This window comes from Impatiens glandulifera, chromosome 8 (genome assembly GCF_907164915.1).
Source record: "Impatiens glandulifera chromosome 8, dImpGla2.1, whole genome shotgun sequence".
In the NCBI taxonomy this organism is placed as follows: Eukaryota; Viridiplantae; Streptophyta; class Magnoliopsida; order Ericales; family Balsaminaceae; genus Impatiens; species Impatiens glandulifera.
The window spans coordinates 19314047-19336135 of NC_061869.1; the positions used below are offsets into that span (position 1 = coordinate 19314047).

The 22089-nt window shown below is 27.6% G+C and overlaps 2 protein-coding genes across 2 annotated transcripts; both read left to right on the top strand.

Moving 5' to 3' along the window:
- Positions 1-7332: 7332 nt before the first annotated feature.
- On the top strand, positions 7333-9256 carry LOC124913143 (protein WVD2-like 7). Its single transcript, XM_047453755.1, has 4 exons — positions 7333-7359; positions 7443-8045; positions 8716-9119; positions 9220-9256. Exons 1-4 carry the CDS (start codon positions 7333-7335, stop codon positions 9254-9256), a joined length of 1071 nt encoding a protein of 356 aa, XP_047309711.1.
- A 2931-nt stretch (positions 9257-12187) lies between these two features.
- On the top strand, positions 12188-16113 carry LOC124911821. The gene is made up of 8 exons (XM_047452344.1): positions 12188-12313; positions 12507-12559; positions 12656-12937; positions 13732-13792; positions 14386-14510; positions 14670-14732; positions 14808-14932; positions 15627-16113. Exons 1-8 carry the CDS (start codon positions 12247-12249, stop codon positions 15760-15762), a joined length of 912 nt encoding a protein of 303 aa, XP_047308300.1. The 5' UTR covers positions 12188-12246; the 3' UTR covers positions 15763-16113.
- Positions 16114-22089: the final 5976 nt, after the last annotated feature.

Here is a 22089-nt window from a genome sequence, read left to right on the forward strand (position 1 = left end):
TCCTCTTAAGTATCGTAGTATCCACTTTACTGCTTCCCAATGTTGTCTACCCGGGTTGCTCATGAATCTGCTAACAACTCCCACTGCATGTTCTATGTCTGGTCTTGTGCAAACCATCGCATACATAATACAACCAATGGCAAAGGCATACAGAACAGTGGCCATGTAATTTTTCTCCTCCTCTGTTAAAGGCGACTGATCTTTAGATAGTCTGAAGTGACTAGGTAAGGGGGTAGTAACTGGTTTTGCATCATACAAGTTAAACCTGCTAAGAACTTTCTTCACATAATCTTCTTGTGAAAGCTTGAGAACCTTTTCATCCCTGAAAATTTTCATCCCAATGATTTGTTTAGCAGCACCCAAATCCTTTATTGCAAACTTTTCAGACAACTCTTTCTTGAGCTTGTTAATTTCATACAAGCTTGCTCCAACAATCAACATGTCATCAACGTAGAGGAGCAGAATAATGTACGATTTATCAAATCTCTTGATATAACAACAATGATCAGCTTCACACCTTAGAAAGTTGTTACTTTTCATGAAGCTATCGAACTTTTTGTACCATTGCCTTGGAGCCTGTTTCAAACCATACAGACTCTTCTGAAGCTTACACACAAGCTCATCTTTTCCTTTGATTTCAAATCCTTCTGGTTGTCGCATATAAATCTCTTCATCTAAATCACCATGAAGAAAAACAGTTTTGACATCCATTTGTTGAAGATGAAGGTCTTCTTTCACAACCAAACTCAAAATAGTTCTGATTGTCATCAATTTAACTACTGGAGAGAAGATCTCATTGTAGTCAATACTTTATTTTTGTTGAAATCCTTTCACAACCAACCTTGCCTTGTACATCATGGTTTTATCATGTTCTTCTTTAATCCTGAAGATTCATTTGTTGTGAAGTGCTTTCTTTCCCTTTGGTAGCTCAGTGAGCTCCCAAGTCTGATTCAACGTCAAAGAGTCCATCTCATCTTTCATCGCAGACTCCCACTTAACCGATTCATCAGATTGTATTGCTTCCTCATAGCATTCAGGTTCACCTCTATCTGTCAACAATATATAGTTTAGAGATGGAGACCACCTCTTGATTGGTTTTCGATTCCTTGACGATCTTTTCAACTGTATAACCGATATTTGCTGATTTACCTCCAGGGCCACGTTCTCAACAGTTTCATCTTTAACAACACATTATTCTTCTTCGACAGTCGGTATATATTTAGTTGAAAATTCTCTCAAATCGACAGTACCAGTCTCTTCCAACTTGGATTCACCATCTGATGTCTTCCCAACACAATCTTTGTAGAGAACCTGTTAATTGAAGATAATATTTCTGCTACGAATGATCTTCCGATTTTGATTATCCCAGAAATGATAACCAAACTCGATATCACCATAACCAATAAAAAAACATTTATTAGACTTTGGATCAAGCTTGCTCCTATAACATTCATTAATATGAACATATGATAAACAACCAAACACTTTCAAATAAGAAAGGTTTACCTTTTTATTGTTCTAGGCTTCTTCAGGAATTCTGAATTCAAGAGGAACAGAGGGTCCCCTGTTTATCAAGTAGGCAACAGTATTTATAGCTTCTGCCCAGAAGGTTTTTGGCAGCCCTGCATGCAATCTCATTCTTCTAGCACGCTCGTTCAATGTTCGATTCATTCGTTCAGCTACTCCATTCTCTTGACGTGTTCGGGGAACAATCTTCATCATACTGATCCCATTTACAACACAATACTCTTTGAAATCTGAATTGATATATTCACCTCCGTTGTCGGATCTCAAGCACTTAACTTTCTGATTTGTTTCATTTTCAACTAAAGCCTTCTATTTCTTGAAAATAACAAATACTTCAAACTTGTGCTTCATAAAATATACTCATACCTTTCTTGTTGAATCATCTATAAACGTCACGTAGTATTATGATCCGCCAATAGAAGAAACATGTGCAAGTCCCCACACATCAGTGTGTACCAACTCTAGACTTTCTTTCTTGAACTCCTTCCCAATCTTTAAGAAACTCACCCGTTTCTATTTTCCAAGAATGCAATTTTCACATAACTGATGTTCAACAGACTTCAGTTCTGGAATCTGTCCATTCTTCAAAAGAATTTTCATCCCTTTTTCGCTCATATGGCCCAACCTGCAATGCCACAGCTCACTGTTCTTCGAGTCATCAACTACAACAACTGTTTCTCTGCAAGTTGAAGTAACGTTCCAGTTTTGTGACCTCGAGCAACAATTATTGCTCCTTTAGTCACCTTCCATGCACCATTTCCACAACTGAAATTGTGACCTTCTTCATCAAGTTGTGTAACAGAAATCAGATTGCGCATTAAACCTGGAATGTGTCTCACCTTATTAATCTTCCAAACAGAACCATTTTCCATCTTCAATTTGATGTCCCCCATGCCAACAATATCTAGTGGCTCACCATCTGCAAGATAAACTTTCCCACAGTTTTCAGCCACATAATTCTCCATTAATTCTTTGTGGACAGTGGTGTGGAAAGACGCTCCCGAGTCTAAAACGCATGAATCTATCGGGCTATCAACATAAAGAAGTAACGCATTAGTGACAGTTTCTGTAACAACGTTGGCTGCATCATTTTTATCATCATTGTTTCTCTTTGGTGCTTTGCAGTTCCTCTTCAAATGACTCTGTTTACCACAATTTTAACACTCAAATGTCCACCCAGACTTGGACTGGCTCCTCTTACTCCTCGACATAGATTTGCTCTTACCTTGGTTGAAATTTCTATCATTACCTCTGCCCCTATTTTCCACATTCATAGCAGAACCTTTGAACGTTTCACCAGAATCAATTTTACAAACCTCTTCAGAAAGAATACGATATATAACTTCAACAAATTTCAGTTTAGCATTTCCAACTGAATTACTAATTGCTGCCTTCATAGGTTCCCAGCTATTTGATAGAAATGATAACAAAATCAGGGCACTAACTTAATCCCCAAAATCAATCTCAACAGATAACAATTGATTCACAATTGTATTGAATTCATTCGAATGAGTAGCGACAGAAGTACCATCAACCATTCTTAAGTAAAAGAGTCTTTTTATTAAGTGTACCTTGTTGTTAGCAGATGATTTCTCATACATATTAGAAAGAGCTTTCATTAGACCCATGGTGGTCTTCTCTTTTGCTACATTGTGAGCAATTATCTTGGCTAGAGTCAATCGGACAACTCCCAAAACCTGTCTATCAAGGAGTTTCCATTCAGTTTCATTCATCTTCTTTAGTTTCTCACTCAAAGAAACATGAAGCTTCTTTCTATAGAGATAATCTTCAATCTGCATTCTCCAGAAGACATAATTTGTCCCATCAAATCTTCCAATCCCATGTCCTATACTGTTCTCACTTGTCATTGTTTCCAATGCTCAAATCTAACCTATCTGCTCTGATACCAGTTGTTAGGATTTGTATCTCCCAAATCCGACCAGCTTGAAATAATCAGTAAAAATACAAGAAAGAAGAACACAAGAAGACACAGATTTATAGTGGTTCACTCAAATTGAGCTACATCCACTTTAGCCACCACCAGATTTCACTATGAAGAATAAGAAGGAATACAAAGTTTTTGCCTCACACTTTATCTCTCTAGAATTCAGTCTCTTCAATGTAAACCCTTAATAATCACATATTTATAGGGTTAACATTCAGGTAATAAACCTAAATAACTTTGGTCAGGCCCAAGTCCAAAACCAAAAAAAGAAAACCCAATAAACTCTAATTAACAATGTATGGTGATATCATTTTAGAATGTATCTTAATGAAAATAGATGGCATGCGAAAATCCCAGACTGGGATGGTTAGGTTTGAATGTAGTCTTTTCTGTTTGTAATCTCTGTTTTTTAGAATGTATGAATGCTACTAATCAGTTTTTTTAGGGTCTTTTGATTGTCATCCTTAATCATAGCTAAGATTTGTCTAGCTTTGATTTCCGACCCTCCCACTTTTGGGATTTTAATGAAATCGTTTTCCCAAAAACAATGTAGAGTTTATTATAAGTGTAGGCTCCATAACTCAACAGTTTATAGAATTTTCAATTCAATAAGAACGACTTCCCCTCCATGCGCTAAGTTGGACAAAGCAGTTTCACAATGAGGACTTTTCCGATTAGAAAATTACTTTTTTATCCTTAACATCATTAGTCAATTCTCGAGACAGTGAAAAGAGATGGTCCCTATTTGACTAACGATGGTAGAGTTAGACCATCTGCAACCCACAAACTCATTCTCAAACCCAAAATGTAGTAAACGTCACATCAAATAGTAATTTGTTTTCAACCCAAAAACTCATTTTCAAACTCAAAAGAATATTCTTAAAATATTTTTTTCTTACACTAACTTTTTAACCTTATTAATATTATTTATATATTTATCAACTTTACATATTTAATCTCAATCTTTTCTCATTCATTTAATAAAATTAAAATAAAATTAATTATATATCAATAATTCATAAATAACAAAATAATTTAATAATACATTTAAATAAACAAAAATATTATATTAAAACAAACATTATTAATAAAAACACTTGGTACACGTACAAAATAATTTATAAAATTTAAGTTATCAAAAATAACGTAAAAATATAAAATAAATTAGAAAAAATTTAAGTATAATAATTTTAATGATTTAATTATACATTTAAAAATATTATAATTTTTTTTCTTAAAAGTAAAAAAATATAAATTAAAGAATTAGTTTAACTGTAAAGAAATTAAAAATTTTAAATAAAAAAAAAGTCTAAAGGCCATTTTTCAAAAATGGCCAAAATAAAAAATGGTAACGGTGATAATATACAGTCCATATGCATATTTGCGTTTGGGCTGACGAGGGAGGCATGAGAAAAAGACACGCATAATGAGTTTTACATGTGGACGCTCTTAGCTCTTAATTAACAAATTGACTTGTTTCCTCAGGCGATTCAATTGAGTTAGTGAATATATAATAATGACAACAACAACAAAAAATTATAAATGCAAAAGTTAAAAGGACATTACATTAAAAAATTAAATGATGTTTACAAGTATCCAAGACCAAAAGTTGAACCTTTGTGTTTTTAGGCCGCGCTTCCATTCGGTAATGTTTAACTAAGATAGTTTCATATAACTAATCAGATTTGTTATTTTCAATTTCTCAAGAAAAAATAACATCGATTACATACCTAAAGCTTAGTTGAGACATTTTTGGATTTACTAAATCTACAACTTCTTTCGACATAACCTCTAAAATCTCATGCTTCTCTTCTACACCGGAAGGAAGAAAATGCATTCTACTAACAAATAACCAACCAATTTAAAACAAAATAAAAGTATCATTAATTATAAATGGAAGATGATTTTGATCCAATGACTACATTTTTCTCTCAATCTGATCACTAAAAATATTCAAAAATGTGTCTAGGGCTCAATAATTTGACAGCAAAACATAAAAAAGAAATTAAAGATATGAAACCACAATGGTTCAATTATGATCAACAATATTTTCAATATATTCAAAATAGAGAAATCAGCCACTATAGCAAATTAACCTCCTAAGCTTGTTTTCCTAATTTTTGAAACAAATACACATATTTTAACTTAGTGTAAGGACTTATGAAAACTATATGGTATAAGAAACTTGACATTAACTTTCTTCTAAGCAATAATTTGTGTATAATTGTTCAATATTCTATTTAGTTGACAAATAGAAAGTTGAATATCAAAGAAAATATATTTATGAAAAAAAATAAATCTAACTAAATAAGTTCTCATATCCTTAATTCCATTTTTCATCAAGACTTGTCATTAGTAGTTTCACTCTTTGTTGAAAAAGATTTAAGAGTTTGGTTAAGTACATACTCATTTGCTTATACTGAATCATTACATCTAGAAAATTTCAAGTATCAAATGAAATATATTTACTAAAAGAAAATCAATGAAATAAATTCTCATTTCCTTCCATAATTGCATTTATTACTTTACATATTTTTATCGAGTACGTACAACATATAATTTTCATGATAATTTGTTTTTAAGAAATGATGTGCTTGGCTCTAAGTAGTTTTTTTCATTTTCCAAATGAATAAACTCATCTAAATACATGAATTCATGTTTTATCGTTGAAAGTTACTATCAAAAGTTATGAACAATAGGAAGAGATTTTATTAGTATGTCTCTTGTTCTATACGAGAAGAAGGATTTCAGAAGAGTATGACATGATGGATAGGGATAAAAAAATTAATACATTTAAATCAACCACGCAACAATCTAGATCAAAAAAGGGAAAGACCATTTGACCACTTTTGCGCGTGCATGAAGTAGAGGAGGTCTCTTATCGACTTCTTTGGTTTTGGTAGGAGGACTTGTTTTTGTTGAGATTACGTCGTGAAAAGCAAATAAGTCATTTTTTAGTTACCAACGGATGTGAAAGAGGAGGCCAGCTTGATCGGATGCATCAAATAGGGAGGTTTAAGGATTGTTGATTGTTCATGTCGCGAGCGAGTGAAAGAAAGAAGAATAAATCATTTAGCCTTTGTGAATCGCGGAATGTAGATAATGAAGAAGAAAATGACACAATTAATTTTTTTTTTACAAAATCGATTTTAGTTTTAAGAAAAAATGATATTATGCCACGCCGTGGTTTGTTATAACTCGAAAAAGTCATCCACTAATCATTTTCATTCCTGAAGTTGGAAATTCAGGAATTGGAAGAACGATAAAGAGATCGAAATAGAAGAAGAAAAATGAATAAATAGGTCAAACTAAGCAATAGGGAGAATGAACATTAATTAATGTTTTCTTTATATTGTATTATTTGAAAAAGTCCTGAAGAACGTTAATATATTATTGTAATAAATTATCTATCATCATTTACCGTTATATTTTTAATTGAAATCATAACAATTTTTTAATTTAAATAAAAATGAGAGTAAATAATAAAAATAATGTTAATTAATTTCCATTAATTAATTAATTAATATAGATCTGCTGCTTAATTAGCAATTGAGAATTATATATATATATAATAATAAAATAAATATTAAAGAATAGATAAAATTACAATAAATAATAGATAAATTTAGAATAATATATATAGAAATCATCCAAATTAAAGAAACATATATTCTAATTATAGGAGAACAAAATATCACAGCACATACCTTTAATTAATTAATTAATACAGCATAATCTAATCACCAGCTGGAGGCATAATAATAGCCGTTGTAAAATTTCTCGCCCCCTTTAACACCTGATCTTCATTTTCAAATTAATTCTGCATGTCAAAATTTGAAAATACAAAATTAAATATCGAAATGACAAGTGATTTCTTTCATCTTGAGGTATTAATTCAAACCCTAATTTCTTTTTCTTGATATTGTTATTTGTAATTGTTCTTATTTTGGTTCTTGATTTTTGGGTGCAGAGTGAATTGATTAGTGCATTAACATCATCGGTTTCATTTGGAAGATATGTAGTTTCAGAAGAATCATTGGAATGTAACAAATGTTCTTCGTCGTTGTCGGGGAATAAATACTTGGAAGAAGCTAAGAAAATATCAAAACCGGGGTCGGTGAAAGAGTTGAAAGATTATTTTGAATCATATTACAACAAAGTAGAACCGAAGAAAATTGTTGCTGTTGCTGCACCATTGCCGGTTCAATCAAGCCCCGAAGATAATAATAAAATTGTTGTTGTTGATGCACCATTGCCCGTTCAATCAAGCCCCGAAGATAATAATAAAATTGTTGTTGTTGCTGCACCATTGTCGGTTCAACCAAGTCCGGAAGATAATAATAATAATGACGATGAAGATGATGATGATAGTCGCATTTATATTAATCAAGACTTGGTCTTAGAAGGAACAAGAAGAAAGGTTACCCATGATCTTAATAGTAATGGAGAAGGAAGTAATGGATTGGTAAAAACAGAGCCAATAATTGACAAGGCTTGTTCAATTCCATTTAAGAAATTCAAGGATGTTACACTAGTCATACAACAACAACAACAAAAAACCTCAACAATCAAGGTACTAAATTATGCTTCTTTTCTTGTGTGTTCAATTGAGATTTTTCAAATAATCTTTGCAAAAATCAAGAACTTAACCTAACATGTTGGATTTTACTAAAGAAACAAGAACTTAGAGCTTATTAGGTAGTTTTTTCTTAAATAAACCTGAGTTTATTTAAAAAATATTGATAGACGATGATTTTGAGAAAATAATATGTATTTTTGATAAAAATAGATTTTTTTTTCTAAATATAAAAGTATTTTAATATTTTGAATGAATTGAGTTATGTGATTAATGAAAAGTGAGGTGAAATAATGTTTGATTTTGATTAATTCTTTTTTTAAATAAACCCATTTCAAACCTATTCTACAAAGCCAAACATGCCAATCTAATCAAGGAAAGTAAAAAAAGATAAATAAAGAAATAAATAAACCCTTTCCAAAAGAAATAAATAAAATTTTCAAAATTTGCTACTATTTTTGTTGTTAAAAAATGGGGTTAATTTTGGGTTTCTTTATATGGGTTATTTTCAAAATAATAAAATTTGTCATGAATAATCTTTTTAGTATTTACATTTAAATTAGTATAAATAATATAGTAAGTTTCTTTTGATATCTTTTTTATTGATTCAATTAAAATAATTCACATTAAACAAGATGTTCATTTTTACAACTTTTGTTTTGTTTAGGATGATGTTGTTGAACATAAATCATCATCTTCAAGAGAAAAGAAGAAAGAAAACATAAGTTCCTCCAAGCTTAATTCTTTCATTCATGGAAGATCATTCAATCCTAAACCAAGGCAGCCAACAATCAGTTCAACACCAATTGCTGCTAAACCTAAACCAAAACCAAGGCAGCCTACAACTAATTCAACACCAATTGCTGCTAAACGAGACATTCCTCCTCCTCCTCCTTCAAGACAATTCAAGAAAGACAACTTCATTTCTACTACACATTCCATCAAGAATTCTAGGACTACGAGTAACTTTGCGAGAAGTAAAAAAACAACTTCTTCCTTTTCACTTGAAGAAGTTGTCGGGTCTTGTAATAAGTCACGATCATCGCAACAAGGAAGCAAACAAAAACCAAGGTCGTCGGTAAATGTAGTTAGTCATCGACCGCCTTGGAGATAACGAAGTTAGTGTAGGCGGGAAATTATAAGTCATGATATACTTGATTTTTTATTGCAGTGTTAGCCATCTTCAAGAATTAGTTGAAGTGGACTAAAGTTGGTACAAATACTTTTGTAATCTACACAAGATGGATATGCCCATCTATACAAACAATACACATTTGTTATATGCACTAATAATATATAATGTATTACATGAAGGGCTATTAGTCCATTTATATGATACATGTAGTTTTTTTTAGTTAATAGTTTTTTTTCTTTTTATACCATAAAATTATTTTGAAATTTCTCCTTGTGTATTAGTTTGTTTAAAAGTTCTACTTATGCCCATAATCAATTTAATGAAAAGTAAAAAAAAATCTAACAAACCAATTTAAGGGCATGTTTGATTGAATAAGTAAGTTGAGAGAGGAGTAAAAATATGAAATGTTTTTTTTTTCCTTTTTCTTAACTTGGAGGTTTGAATAGAGTGATCACATTTCAAACTATTTTAAAACGATAAATCAAACATAGATATATTTTTAAATTTAGTTCATTAAGCAGTTTAAGTAACAAAAATCTTACCTAAGAGAACAATGATAACGGGCTGATTTCTATTCAGAAATCGTTAAGTTAAATTGAGATTCATAACTATGAAGCCGTGTTAGTTTCTAAAATTAAAAAAATAATAATATAAGTTTAAACAAACTAATCTGTAAAGAGATATTTTAAAATAGTTTCAAAAGATAGAGGATTGTATATATAACACTAACATATTATGAATGCATATAGTGATAAACATGGTCTAATAATCTCTATTATTAATGGCTTTTTCATTTCATAGATCTTTCTGTTTTTCTTTTTCTCTTAACAAGACAACAAGAACCATCATTCTTTCATCATCAGCCTAATCCATGGTTCAATGCTACATTTTCTCCAAGAAGAATACAAAGTAAATCTACCAATATATAACATGGTCTAATAATCTCTATTATTAATGGCTTTTTCATTTTTTTTTTCATTTCATAGATCTTTCTATTTTTTTTCTTTTTCTCTTAACTAGACAACAAGAACCATCATTCTCTCATCAGCCTAATCCATGGTTCAATGCTACATTTTCTCCAAGAAGAATACAAAGTAAATCTACCAATATATAACATGGTCTAATAATCTCTATTATTAATGGCTTTTTCAATTTTTTTTTCATTTCATAGATCTTTCTATTTTTTTTCTTTTTCTCTTAACAAGACAACAAGAACCATCATTCTCTCATCAGCCTAATCCATGGTTCAATGCTATATTTTCTCCAAGAAGAATACAAAGTAAATCTACCAATAAAAGCGATGAGGTTGACAATATTATACTTGATTGGTACGATCACATTACAAGAAAAATGACTTTTTATCATAAAATAAGGTTTTTTTGGCGCATATATGAGGACTAAGAGTGTCGATTGGAGTGAGACCATCTTATGTGTTTCACAATGTTTATTGTACACATTGTTTTTTTTTAAATGTTTTAAATTTGGTAACTTGTTAATAAGTATGATTTCTGATTGAACTCAACTACTCAAGAGACCTCGATGTAATGTGACAAATGAAAACTCATATAGAGCTAACAAAGAAGTCTTAATGAAACTCGATCGTGACAAAAAGTTTGAGATGTTTATAGTAAGTGAAGACGTCACAAGACTAAGTTGGTAGTTGTAATGGGTGGTTTGATTATTAGACTTTATACTTTTTAAAAAATATCCTTATTCTTAGATTTTGATAAAATAATTTTTTTTTTTTAAATATGTTCATATAAGAGTATATCTATATAGTTTAAGGATTTTCTCAACAAAAAAATAATTCTATACTTCAAATTAACCTATGATACACATAATTTCTAATGAATAAGTTTGATAAAATTATGTGTATTATAATATTGATTAAAATGATTTGAGAGTATAATTAAATTGTGTTTGTGAATAAAATTAAGTCATAGTATTATTTATTCTAAAACTACTATAATTTTTTTAATTTATTTTAAAACTTTTATTCTTTTTTAGAAAATTCACATTATTTTATTTTTATCTATCACAACTATTTTTTAAATTATTAAATTATATACAAAAGTGCTATTGAATTAGTATAAAATAGTTTTAGGTAAATTATATATTTTTTTTAAATATATTTTTTTAATTTTTAACCAGATTTTATTAAAAAAAATATATAGAAATGATTAAGATATGAAATTTGGGTGAGAGAATTTGATACAGAAGACTATTCTTGCTGAAAAATTAATAAATTTTTTATTTTTTTTTTCTTACTCTTTATTATTTTTTAATCAAGTCAGTGACATGTCATTTTTTTTTTTATTTTTTCTCACAAATTCCTTTTATTATCACTAATATTTAATAGAAAAATTATAAATTCAAAAAAAAAAATCAGCTAAAGTAAATCCACAAATCTACGTGTGACGTGACGTGACATGTGGGTAAGAGAGAAAATTATTTCAGGACATTAAATTATTTTTTCCCTGAAATAACCCGAAATAAATGTTTTCGGAAAATGGGTACAACATGACAAGCCACGTCTAATTAGTGGACTTATTTGAGTTGATTTTTTCGTTGTTGAGTTTATAGTTCCTTTAGGGCATTTGTATCGGCTTCCCTATTTTGTATCCCTGAAAATAATATAAAATAATAATATCTCTATTTTAGAGAATCAAAATATAAATTATTCTTCCTTATCCTTATCCTTATCCTTATCCTTATCCTTATCCATATATCATTTAAATATTTATTAAAACAACCAACTTTTCAACCACCACTTAATTATTTACTCATATATATTTAAATATTAATGAAAAAGAAAATATATTATTTTATTATTTAGGATTCTACAGTAATCCGAATTTGATAAAACATTTTTTTTATAACTTTTATATTATTTATCTTCATAATAGAGATAAACACATTTTAAAAATTCTGCTACGAATGCCCTTATTTTATAATATACTATTTTTTTTTTTAAATTGTACTTTTCTTTTTCTCAAACTTTTTTTTTTTCTAATTATCTTCTTCGATGATGCTACTCTGAAAGGCGTCCAAGGTTCCTCGCCGATGGACTTTCTCTCACTGAGTTTCCCGTCGACGGCTGAGTTTAAAATTCCATCTCATACTTTTCAAGGTTACTTCTCTCTCTTTTCCAAATCATTAATTTTCATATCAATTATCAGCTTCTAGATCAACATATGCTGATATCATTGAAACGATTACCTGCGTTAGGTTATTTTCTTTGAATTTTTTAGTTAATCCTATCAAACGATATTGCTAGTTTCTTCAATTGGTTTATGTTCATCACGTTATGAACTTATGATTAGGATGGAAATCTGTCAGTGGTTATTCAGGAAAGAGATCCGCTAAATCAAACTATGTGAGTTATTTGAACTAAATATTATCATTTGTTTCTTCATTGAATGCGTAGTACACCTTAAGCTAATTCATGGTTATGTTTATCAATTATCATCAGCCATGTGTTTTTGCATATAAGAAATCAGTTAAGAAGTTCAGAATGAAAAAGCAAACGCCAACTAGTGACGAGAATGCTTCATCTGCCCTTAATACTACAGGTTCTGTAAATGAATATAGTGATGGACAAGAGGATAAACCACGACTCGTATTAGAGGATGAGGAGATTATGAACAAAGATTCAATTCCAATTCAAATTCCAATTCCATCCAGGAATGTTGTGCTGAAAGCTTGCATAACTACTTCTGGTGCTATTGCTACTTTGGGTTTTATATTTAGACAGGTTTTTGTCTTATTAATTATCTTTTATAAGTTGTATTTCACATTGTTCTAGGATATATGTGTAACTTGTTTAGAAACATTGTTTTCCAAATCAGCCTAGGAACTTTTGTTTCTAAGGAGATAACCGATTGAAAACGTTGAAAATTTTGTAATCTAGAGCTCTGATACCATGTAGAATTTTGTAGTGTGGATGATTTTCTTGATACATTTGGATTATTAGGATAGTACAATGACACTACGGTATATTAACAAAAAATAAGCTAATTAAATGATAGAGAAGCTTCCTCATAAGCATAAATAAATTAACCTGTCTTGCGAAGATAAACAATCTCAACCACTTAGAGTAAATGTCTATTGGAAAGGTAAATGGGCCAATTTGGAAAAACTTTTTGTTGTGTCTAAGTATCTAATCTGAATGTTGATCCAGATCACGTTTGAAAATAGAACTTAGTAACACAAAGTCAGAAATTCATTGACATCTAGATTTGGATTCAGAGTTTCAGATAGACCCATATCGATAAAGGGTTTCCAGATGGGGCCATTATGTTTGTTTTGGAAAGGCCTATCAATAATATGCCTATGTTCTATATGTGAGGACTGAGGAGATAGTGATAGATTGAAGGACATTTGTACTTGCTTTCACAGTTGTCTTTCTGCAGTGAACCTTGTGGCACCTGAATGAGTAATTAATATATGGTTTCAAACAGTTATGAAATCAGACTGGATTCATTTTCACTAAATGGTCTTCTCATGCTTCATTTCTAACCTTTTATTTTGTTTTTCCTGTTCTTGCAGATTTCTCATGTCGCATCAGTGGAAGGATGGCCAGTATTTGATTCCTCTACTGAAGTATCATGTACTTATACAATTTTACTATTTGGTTTAACATATTCCAACATAGTAGTTGATCTAGATTTGTTCAAGTAGACAACAAACTGACTATCAAGATCATCAGATAATTTTAAGAAGGAAAAGGGGAGAAGAAGCCTTTTATTCCTGTTTCCTCACAAGAACTTAATAGATTGAATTGCTTGAATGAATTTCTATGAAAAAAGAGACATTTCTAATAGATCCTTTGGCTGTTCAACTTGTTGTTTGTTTGATTGCTCTAAATTTTCTGGACAGAAACATTTAATTTTTGGGAGAGTTCATTTATTTCTGAATACTGTTTTGATGTGTGTTTATTTGAAAATAATCTTGTTTGATAAAAAGTGGGATCCAAATGACTAAAATACATTGGTATTTGATATTTTAAAAATGTTATAAAGAATAAAAATAAGGGTATTTTTATATTTTGATTGATGATTCAAATAATTTGATGAAAAAATGATGGATTAATGGTATGTAAGTAATCCACATCAAACAAGCCCCAAAACTTTATAGTATGCTGAATTTTATTTTTGTTCTAGTGCAATGTGAATGCTGATGTTTGTGCATATGAATATGCAGTTAACTTTGAGATGTGGCATCTTGAGCTGATAACCGGGCTAGTCATCCTTGTATCGTCTTGTAGATACATACTGCTTAAAACATGGCCAGACTTTGCCGAATCTAGTGAAGCAGCAAACCGGCAGGTAAACTTACTGCTAGCACATTCCAGCATGTTTAAGGTTCAAAAATGTTAAAGGTTCTTTGTTATACAGTATATATGAAGTGCCATAATTTTCTTCATACCTTTTTTTTCCTTTGTTTTGTTTATTTTTATTAGTAACACACATTTTGATGTATGTTAGATCCTCACCTCTCTAGACCCATTAGATTACGCAGTTGTTGCATTTCTTCCTGGATTAAGTGAGGTGAGCAAACAGGCTTTTCCCCAATTACAAAATTACAGTTTTTTTCTTCCCAAATGATATGGTTGTTTGGATTAGGAACTCTTGTTTCGAGGTGCACTCTTACCACTCTTTGGAACCAGCTTGGGGAGTGTTTCAGCAGTGGCCCTGCTTTTTGGTGTGTTGCACTTGGGCAGCGGACGAAAATATTCTTTCGCACTATGGTATTCACTTTTTCTTGTCAAATGAAGGAATCTGTTATGAATTAGTAGGTTACGTGGTTAGGCCATTAAAGTTATTATATTAGTAATTATTACCCCAAAGTTGTTAAGAAGGTTATGATGGCTATAGTTTGTTAGAGTACCCACCCTAGGTAGATCAGATCGCAAGAGACTTGGATTAAGAGGCTTACTATCATCAAGTGTCATGTTCTTTGATTAAAGTTTGAGTAACAACGGTGGATTGTTGTGCTGGCTTCCCAAGGGATTAGTAGAGGTGACATCATAGAAGAGTATAAATTGAATCGAGTAGCCATGACTTCTCATCTCATAGTGTCTTCACATATTTATGAGTAAGTTAATTACCCACATCGGGTAGTTTAGTGGCAATAGTCTTGGACAAAAAGGCTAACCATCCAATGTTTTAGATTCGATACTCATTCATTGAAAGCACTAAATATTGGTGACGTTCAAAAAAAAAAAGCTTATGTGTAAGTTGATTAGAAGTTTCTATATATTTTTAAAACCAATATTTATTCCCTTGGAGGAGGTTAACAGATCATCCCATTTTCAGTGAGAATTGAATTGATATCAATATCTTAGTTTAAAACTTTTATCACTTGAATTACCTTAGGTAGAAAAGTACGAAGCTAGTTCCATCTATTTTATGTAGATAACTGAACTAGTAAATTTACTGCAGGGCAACATTTGTGGGGTTGGCTTATGGTTATGCGACAATCATTTCATCTAGTGTTATCGTGCCAATGGCTTCTCATGCAATTAACAATATGATTGGAGCCCTAATGTGGAGATACACATCAGCCACATCAAAGTAAAAGTATATGCTTGGACCTCGACACAAATTGGTTTGTTAAACAAACTCATGACCATGAAGACGTGAGTTGCGCATTCTACCACTGACCTATGTATGTCCACATTGGTTTATTTATATACACAAGTTTCCTCAAAATTATAAAAACTTTCAAATTTATCAATAAAAAAGGATTTCTATAGATTAATGTCCATTATCTTATAGTAAAACATAATTATACGTACTCACCCTCAAAATTATGGATTAAATACTATATTTTCAAATTACCTAGATTAAACTTGTCAAATTTACAAATCACTTAAAAACCTACCTTATAAAAAATACTTATATTGAACAATCTATATTAATTCAAGTATTGTGTTTCCTTTTTTTTTTTTGAAAGATTGCACTAATCCCAGCAGTATTATGTTTATCTTTTTTTTTAGATTGAATTTTATTGAAATGTTTTGCATTCTTCAGCCTATAAATTTGATCAAAAGGTTGAAAAAAATATCAACATGTCATAAATGTGAAATATAGTCTTCATTAGTGTTATTTTTGTTCTAGTTTTGCTAGCTTAATAATAGATTGAATTATATTATGGTTAAAATAGTAGTGAGCTGTTTTATTCTATAAATTAACATCTTAAATATGACAGTGAATTGAGAGACTTTTTTTTTTTTTTTTTAGATATTCAGCTCATATATTTATTTAATAATTTACCTTCAATATTTTTATTAATTAATTTTAAAATAATTAATCAAATAAAATTAAATACAAAACTAACAGATCAATTTTAAACAAATATTGTATTAAATAAATACATAAAGAGAAATAATAATTAAATATAATTGTGAAAATTAAAATTTTAACTATATAAATGTGATAATAAATGATAACTAAGATATAAAAAAGGTCATTTAGACTGTATAATTAAGCCTCTAACTTATTTACTTTATTTTATTACCTTATTACCGTTGTTAATATATATATATATATTTTAAATATATATTTTTTCACTTCTTTCAAGTTTGATCATATGTTTATTCAATTATTTATTTATTTACTTGGATCAAAATGAGTTTATAATATTTTTCAAATTTTTAATATAAACAAGAGAAATGATTGTGGAAGAAATTGGGGAGGGAATGATGTGTCGCAATTTGATTAACCATAAAATTTTTCTCTCTTCTCTCTACTCACCTTTTATCATTTTTTCCAATCAGTGATGTAGTGACACATCATTCCCTCTATGACTTCTCTATAAACAAAGTCTTATTTACTCAAATTATTTAAATTTAAATACATATAATTTTAATTATTCTTTTATTCAATATTATAATTTCACATATTAATATAACTTTTTTTATTAATTATTAAATTTTATACATTATAAATTAATAAATATATTTTAAAATTATATAACTTATGTGTTTATATATATATAATTTTAATTTTTTATATAATTGAAAAACTTAGTAATAAAAAATAGCTGAAAAGTTAATAATAATAAAATAATTACAAAAATTAACTAATAAGAGAAAATAATAAAATATATTTAAATTTAATAATTAATTATTATTTTTTATTTGAATGGTCATAAACTGTATTTTGAATAAAAAATTAGTTATTAATAATTTACTAAAATATTAAATAAAATAATATTTAAAAGTTAAATTATATATATATATATATATATATATATATATATGATTTAATATTTTTTTAATGAAAATATATAATTTTGTTTATATTATAAAAAAATCTAAATATATTATAAATTTATTTTAATAAAAATATAAAAGAAAGGAGAGGAGATGTGAAATTAAAACATTTAATAATAAGTATATGTACATAAATATTTAATAGTTAATACATGTAAATGAATTAGTTAAATAAATATTTATGTCTAAATAAACTTTTTTTATAATTAAAAGATAAAAAAAATGTTTAATAAATATAATAATCAATAACAATAAAATAATAATAATAATAATAATAATAATATCTGATTTTTATTCATATATACTCTTTTCAAAATTAAAACTAAAAAAAATAAAATAAAAAATAATCAACCAATTAAATATGATGAATATTAAAAAAAAACTTAAACATTTCAATATTTCAAGTTGGTTTATCTTTGAAATATTTTTCTCCTTGTTTTAGTTTTGAGAGGTGCAGTAAAGGAAGTTGCCCCACGTCACTTAATCACTAATTATTTGTAACGCTGTAAAGCTTAATAATGGAGTTTTTTATAATTTAAATTACTTTAAATTATTACTTTTTAAATGTTCTTTCGATAAAATAAATTAAACTTACAAACGTAAATTAATTATTTGTTTTATGAAAGATGAATAGTATTGAGGTGTGACTGAATGGGACGATTGTGGTGAGTTATAATAAGGTAGTGTTTGGTATGCGGTACTAGTTATGTAGATATAAGTTGTAAGGGGTATAAATTATAAAGCGGTATTAAAAGGTATAAATAGGTTGAAAAAAATTACCGATACTAAAAGTATATCGAAAATACCGTACCGCAATATATTGAAAATATCGATTTTTAAGGTAGACTGAATAAATGTAAGGTATGATACCGATATCGAAATTATTGGTACGGTAAAGATATGAGATTTTTAAAATTTTGGTATATAGAGATATATCGAAATATCGAATTTATTTATAAATTAATATATATATATATATTATATATATAATATTATATATATATATTATATATATATAATCCTTGAAAATAATTAAATATATTTGATATTAACTTAATTATATAAATATAATTTATTATAATTTATTATTATTTTTTTTAATTTTTTTAATTTTTTTTTTTTTTATAATATCAATTATAAGTATACTGAATTATTATTCCATATATGCAATCTCTACCTTATCGATGATATTAATTTTTTTAAGTTAATATGTTTTTTAGATATCAAAAGTATAATATCAATATCGTATCGAAATTAAGGTATATTGAAATCAAAGTAAGATAAATGTATAAATAAAAATTAATTTTGTATAAATTTTGTGTTTGATATATATAATATAAAAATGTAGTATAAGTTGTATAAATATTAATTTAAAATTTTAATAATTATTATTATTATTTTATATTTATTTATATTATAAATAATATTATTTATTATAATAAATTATTGTACTATTATTTAATAATTAGTGTAAATTTAATTAACATATAAAAAATTAATTATAATATAAACGATAAATTATGTTTATTTAATTTAAATATTATTATTAATTGTAATAAAATAAAATTAGTATTTAGAATTTAAGTAAATATATAAATTAATAAAATTATTATTATAAAAATAAATAAATATGTTTTAATTAAAATATTGAACTATTTAAAAATATATATTAAAAATAATTAAATTTAATAATAATAATATTAAAACTAAATAAAATATATTTAATATATTATATAATAATAAGTTATATATAATATTAATAAAGATTATAACGAGAAATTAAAAATTAAGTGATATAAGAAAAATATTGTACCTAAAATAACTAGTTACAATTTTATACCAAATATAAGGTATAAATTATATAAAACTAATAAAATTTTAACAAAACACTCTATTAAAACACTATTGACATAATTTATACTATACTTGTTATACCTTCTTGTACGCATACTAAACTACATTGTTATACTGCTCGTCCCAAACAGAGGTTTATAATAATAATTATTATTAGATGTGTTGTCTTATTTGAGACCATTTTTGTTTGATTTAACATGTAATAGAAGGAAGAGAGGGTATTTATGTCTTTAGTTACTTTTAAATTAAATAAAATATAATATTATAAATATATTTTTTTTATATTTGATAAGAGTTTTAAATTTATTCTTTTATAATAATATAAATTTTTAATATATTATATTATATTATATATACTATACAAAAATATAACTATATTAATTTAGTTTTAAAATTTTTGATAGTTAGTGTTATAAAATTGTCATGAAATCACGTAAAAAAAAAAAGATGAAATCAAAAAAATTTAAATAATGGGCGGAGGTACAATTTTCATCCTTAATTTATATTTGGAGACTACGATTAAATGAATAAATTTGAAACTTTTCAAAATAATTAAAAATACTTATTAATAAACAATAATATAGATTTAATTGTCTTTAGGTTCAATTTTTTTTAATTATTAAAACATTATAATATTTTCAAATCTCTCTCCAAGATATAAACAAAATTTAATTTACATAATCTAAATAATTATGAACAATTCCTATGTACCCCTTAAAATAATAAATGTTCATGATCTGCATTTTTTTTATAGCAAAAGTTACAGTTAGAATAACATACAAAATTATTGATAATTATCTCATAATATATTAATTAAATTTTATGAAAGATTACATTAATCCCAATATTACTTTTATCCCCTTTTTGACTAATTATTTTATTATAATTCCATAACATATTATTTTTACCCTTATCTTACAGATTACAGTAAGATTTCAATCTTAATTAATAATTATAGATAATGATTCTTCATCCTATAAATTTGATGACAAGTATGAAATAATCAACATACAACAAATATGAAAATATCATCTTCTTGGGTGTTTTTTGTCTTAGTTATACTAGCTTATACATCATCAGATTTCATTGTAGATGCGACGCCAAATCGTGTACCTTTGATGGTTGATACTCGACAGAATCTCAATCATAGACTCGATACTGTGGTGCATCGTACTGTATCGTCCAATATCGAATTAATTTTTTTATATAATTATTTTGTTTATACTACAATACAATTATATATTTGTCTAGTTTATGAAAATAAAGTATACTAATTATTAATGTGTTAATTTGAATAAACAGCATGCACGGGAGAACGATGCTTTAGGTTTTGTTGTTACTGCGATATAACGGTCATTCCGCCTGTATGTAAGAAGTGTTGTTGAAAAGAATGAACAAAGGAAAGGATAGACAAATGGTTCAAGTTCAAACATGAATGGAGAAGAAGTATAAGTTTATTTTGTTTTCAGCTTAACCTGTTAATGAAAATCATCAATAATTAATAATAATTATTTCAGCTCTTTTGCTCCATATAATTTAACTTTGTTTCTTTTCAATTATATTGTCAAGTTAGATTATCTATTATGAGAAGCTACAATATTTTAAAATTGAGAATTTGCTTAATTTGGTGTATTTATGTAAAATTTGGAGGAGTTATGCCTCTTAAAAACTCAAAGATTTTGAATTTTTTTGGAAGACTCAGAAAACATTAAGATAAACAAGTTATTTCAATCGGAAGAAATACCACCTTAATTATAAAGAGTTTGAAATTGAATCTCTAAAATAATGAATCAAAATGAAAACAATATTAAGATTAGAGGTAGTCAATGTTTTTTTTCTGAAATATTCAATAATTTTATTTTATTATTTCTTTTTAAAAATCATGATTTAAAAGGATTTCAAGAGTTATTTTTTTTTAAATTAAAAGAGAGCTAACATGACACCACAAATCAATGACTCACCGTTTAAATTCAAAGCACTTATAAATGAAATCGAACATGTGATATTTTGGTCTCTTAAGCCGACTCTTACCACTGTACAATCTTGGTGGAGTAAAAATATTGCCAAGGGGTTAAGCACATAATCCACAAATCATAATTTATTAGTATTTCAAGAGTTAATGATAACTAGCAAAATTATGTACCTTTGCACTTTGCACGGGTAAGAATATAAATAAAATATTATTTATTTATAAATATTTTATATTAAATTAATATTATTCAAATTTAATTAATTTAAAATTAATTTTAGTTTTTAAAAATTAAGTTTAATCTAAAATTTAAATATTAACATATATTTTAAAATTCATTAAATATCTAAAATTTTAAAAAAAATTATGAGTTTAGAAAACACTTAAAAGAAATGTAAATTTATTTTTAGTAAGAATCAAGTCAATTACACCATTTATCTTGTTAGTTACTACAGATCGATCTAGAAATTTTACTTAAAGTTTTATCATACACGTTTTACTCTTATCTAAAGTAATGTTGGATGTGCTTTACACTATAAACCGACCTCTTATCCATTACCACGACCTTTTTACCACCACTTCGACAAATTAACCACCAATCACAAAATTCACATGTCATATCATGACCTTACACACTTTCACACACCTATTATCTTTTGTCAAATCAACCACCAATCTCAATTGACCTCTCATATCATGACCTCACATTTTTCACATATCTCTTATCACACTCGACAAACCAACCTCCAATCTTAATCGACCTCTAGTATCGTGAGCTCACATATTTTTATATTTCGGTCAATTA

Bases quoted from the DNA above. Each gene is read 5' to 3' on its own strand.
- LOC124911821 (XM_047452344.1), top strand. From the start codon at position 12,247: ATGGACTTTCTCTCACTGAGTTTCCCGTCGACGGCTGAGTTTAAAATT. The intron at 12,938-13,731 runs GTTTTTGTCTTA...CTGTTCTTGCAG, and splicing joins TGGGTTTTATATTTAGACAG to ATTTCTCATGTCGCATCAGT. The intron at 14,733-14,807 runs GTGAGCAAACAG...TGTTTGGATTAG, and splicing joins TTCTTCCTGGATTAAGTGAG to GAACTCTTGTTTCGAGGTGC.
- LOC124913143 (XM_047453755.1), top strand. From the start codon at position 7,333: ATGACAAGTGATTTCTTTCATCTTGAG. The intron at 7,360-7,442 runs GTATTAATTCAA...TTTTGGGTGCAG, and splicing joins GTGATTTCTTTCATCTTGAG to AGTGAATTGATTAGTGCATT. The intron at 8,046-8,715 runs GTACTAAATTAT...TGTTTTGTTTAG, and splicing joins AAAAAACCTCAACAATCAAG to GATGATGTTGTTGAACATAA.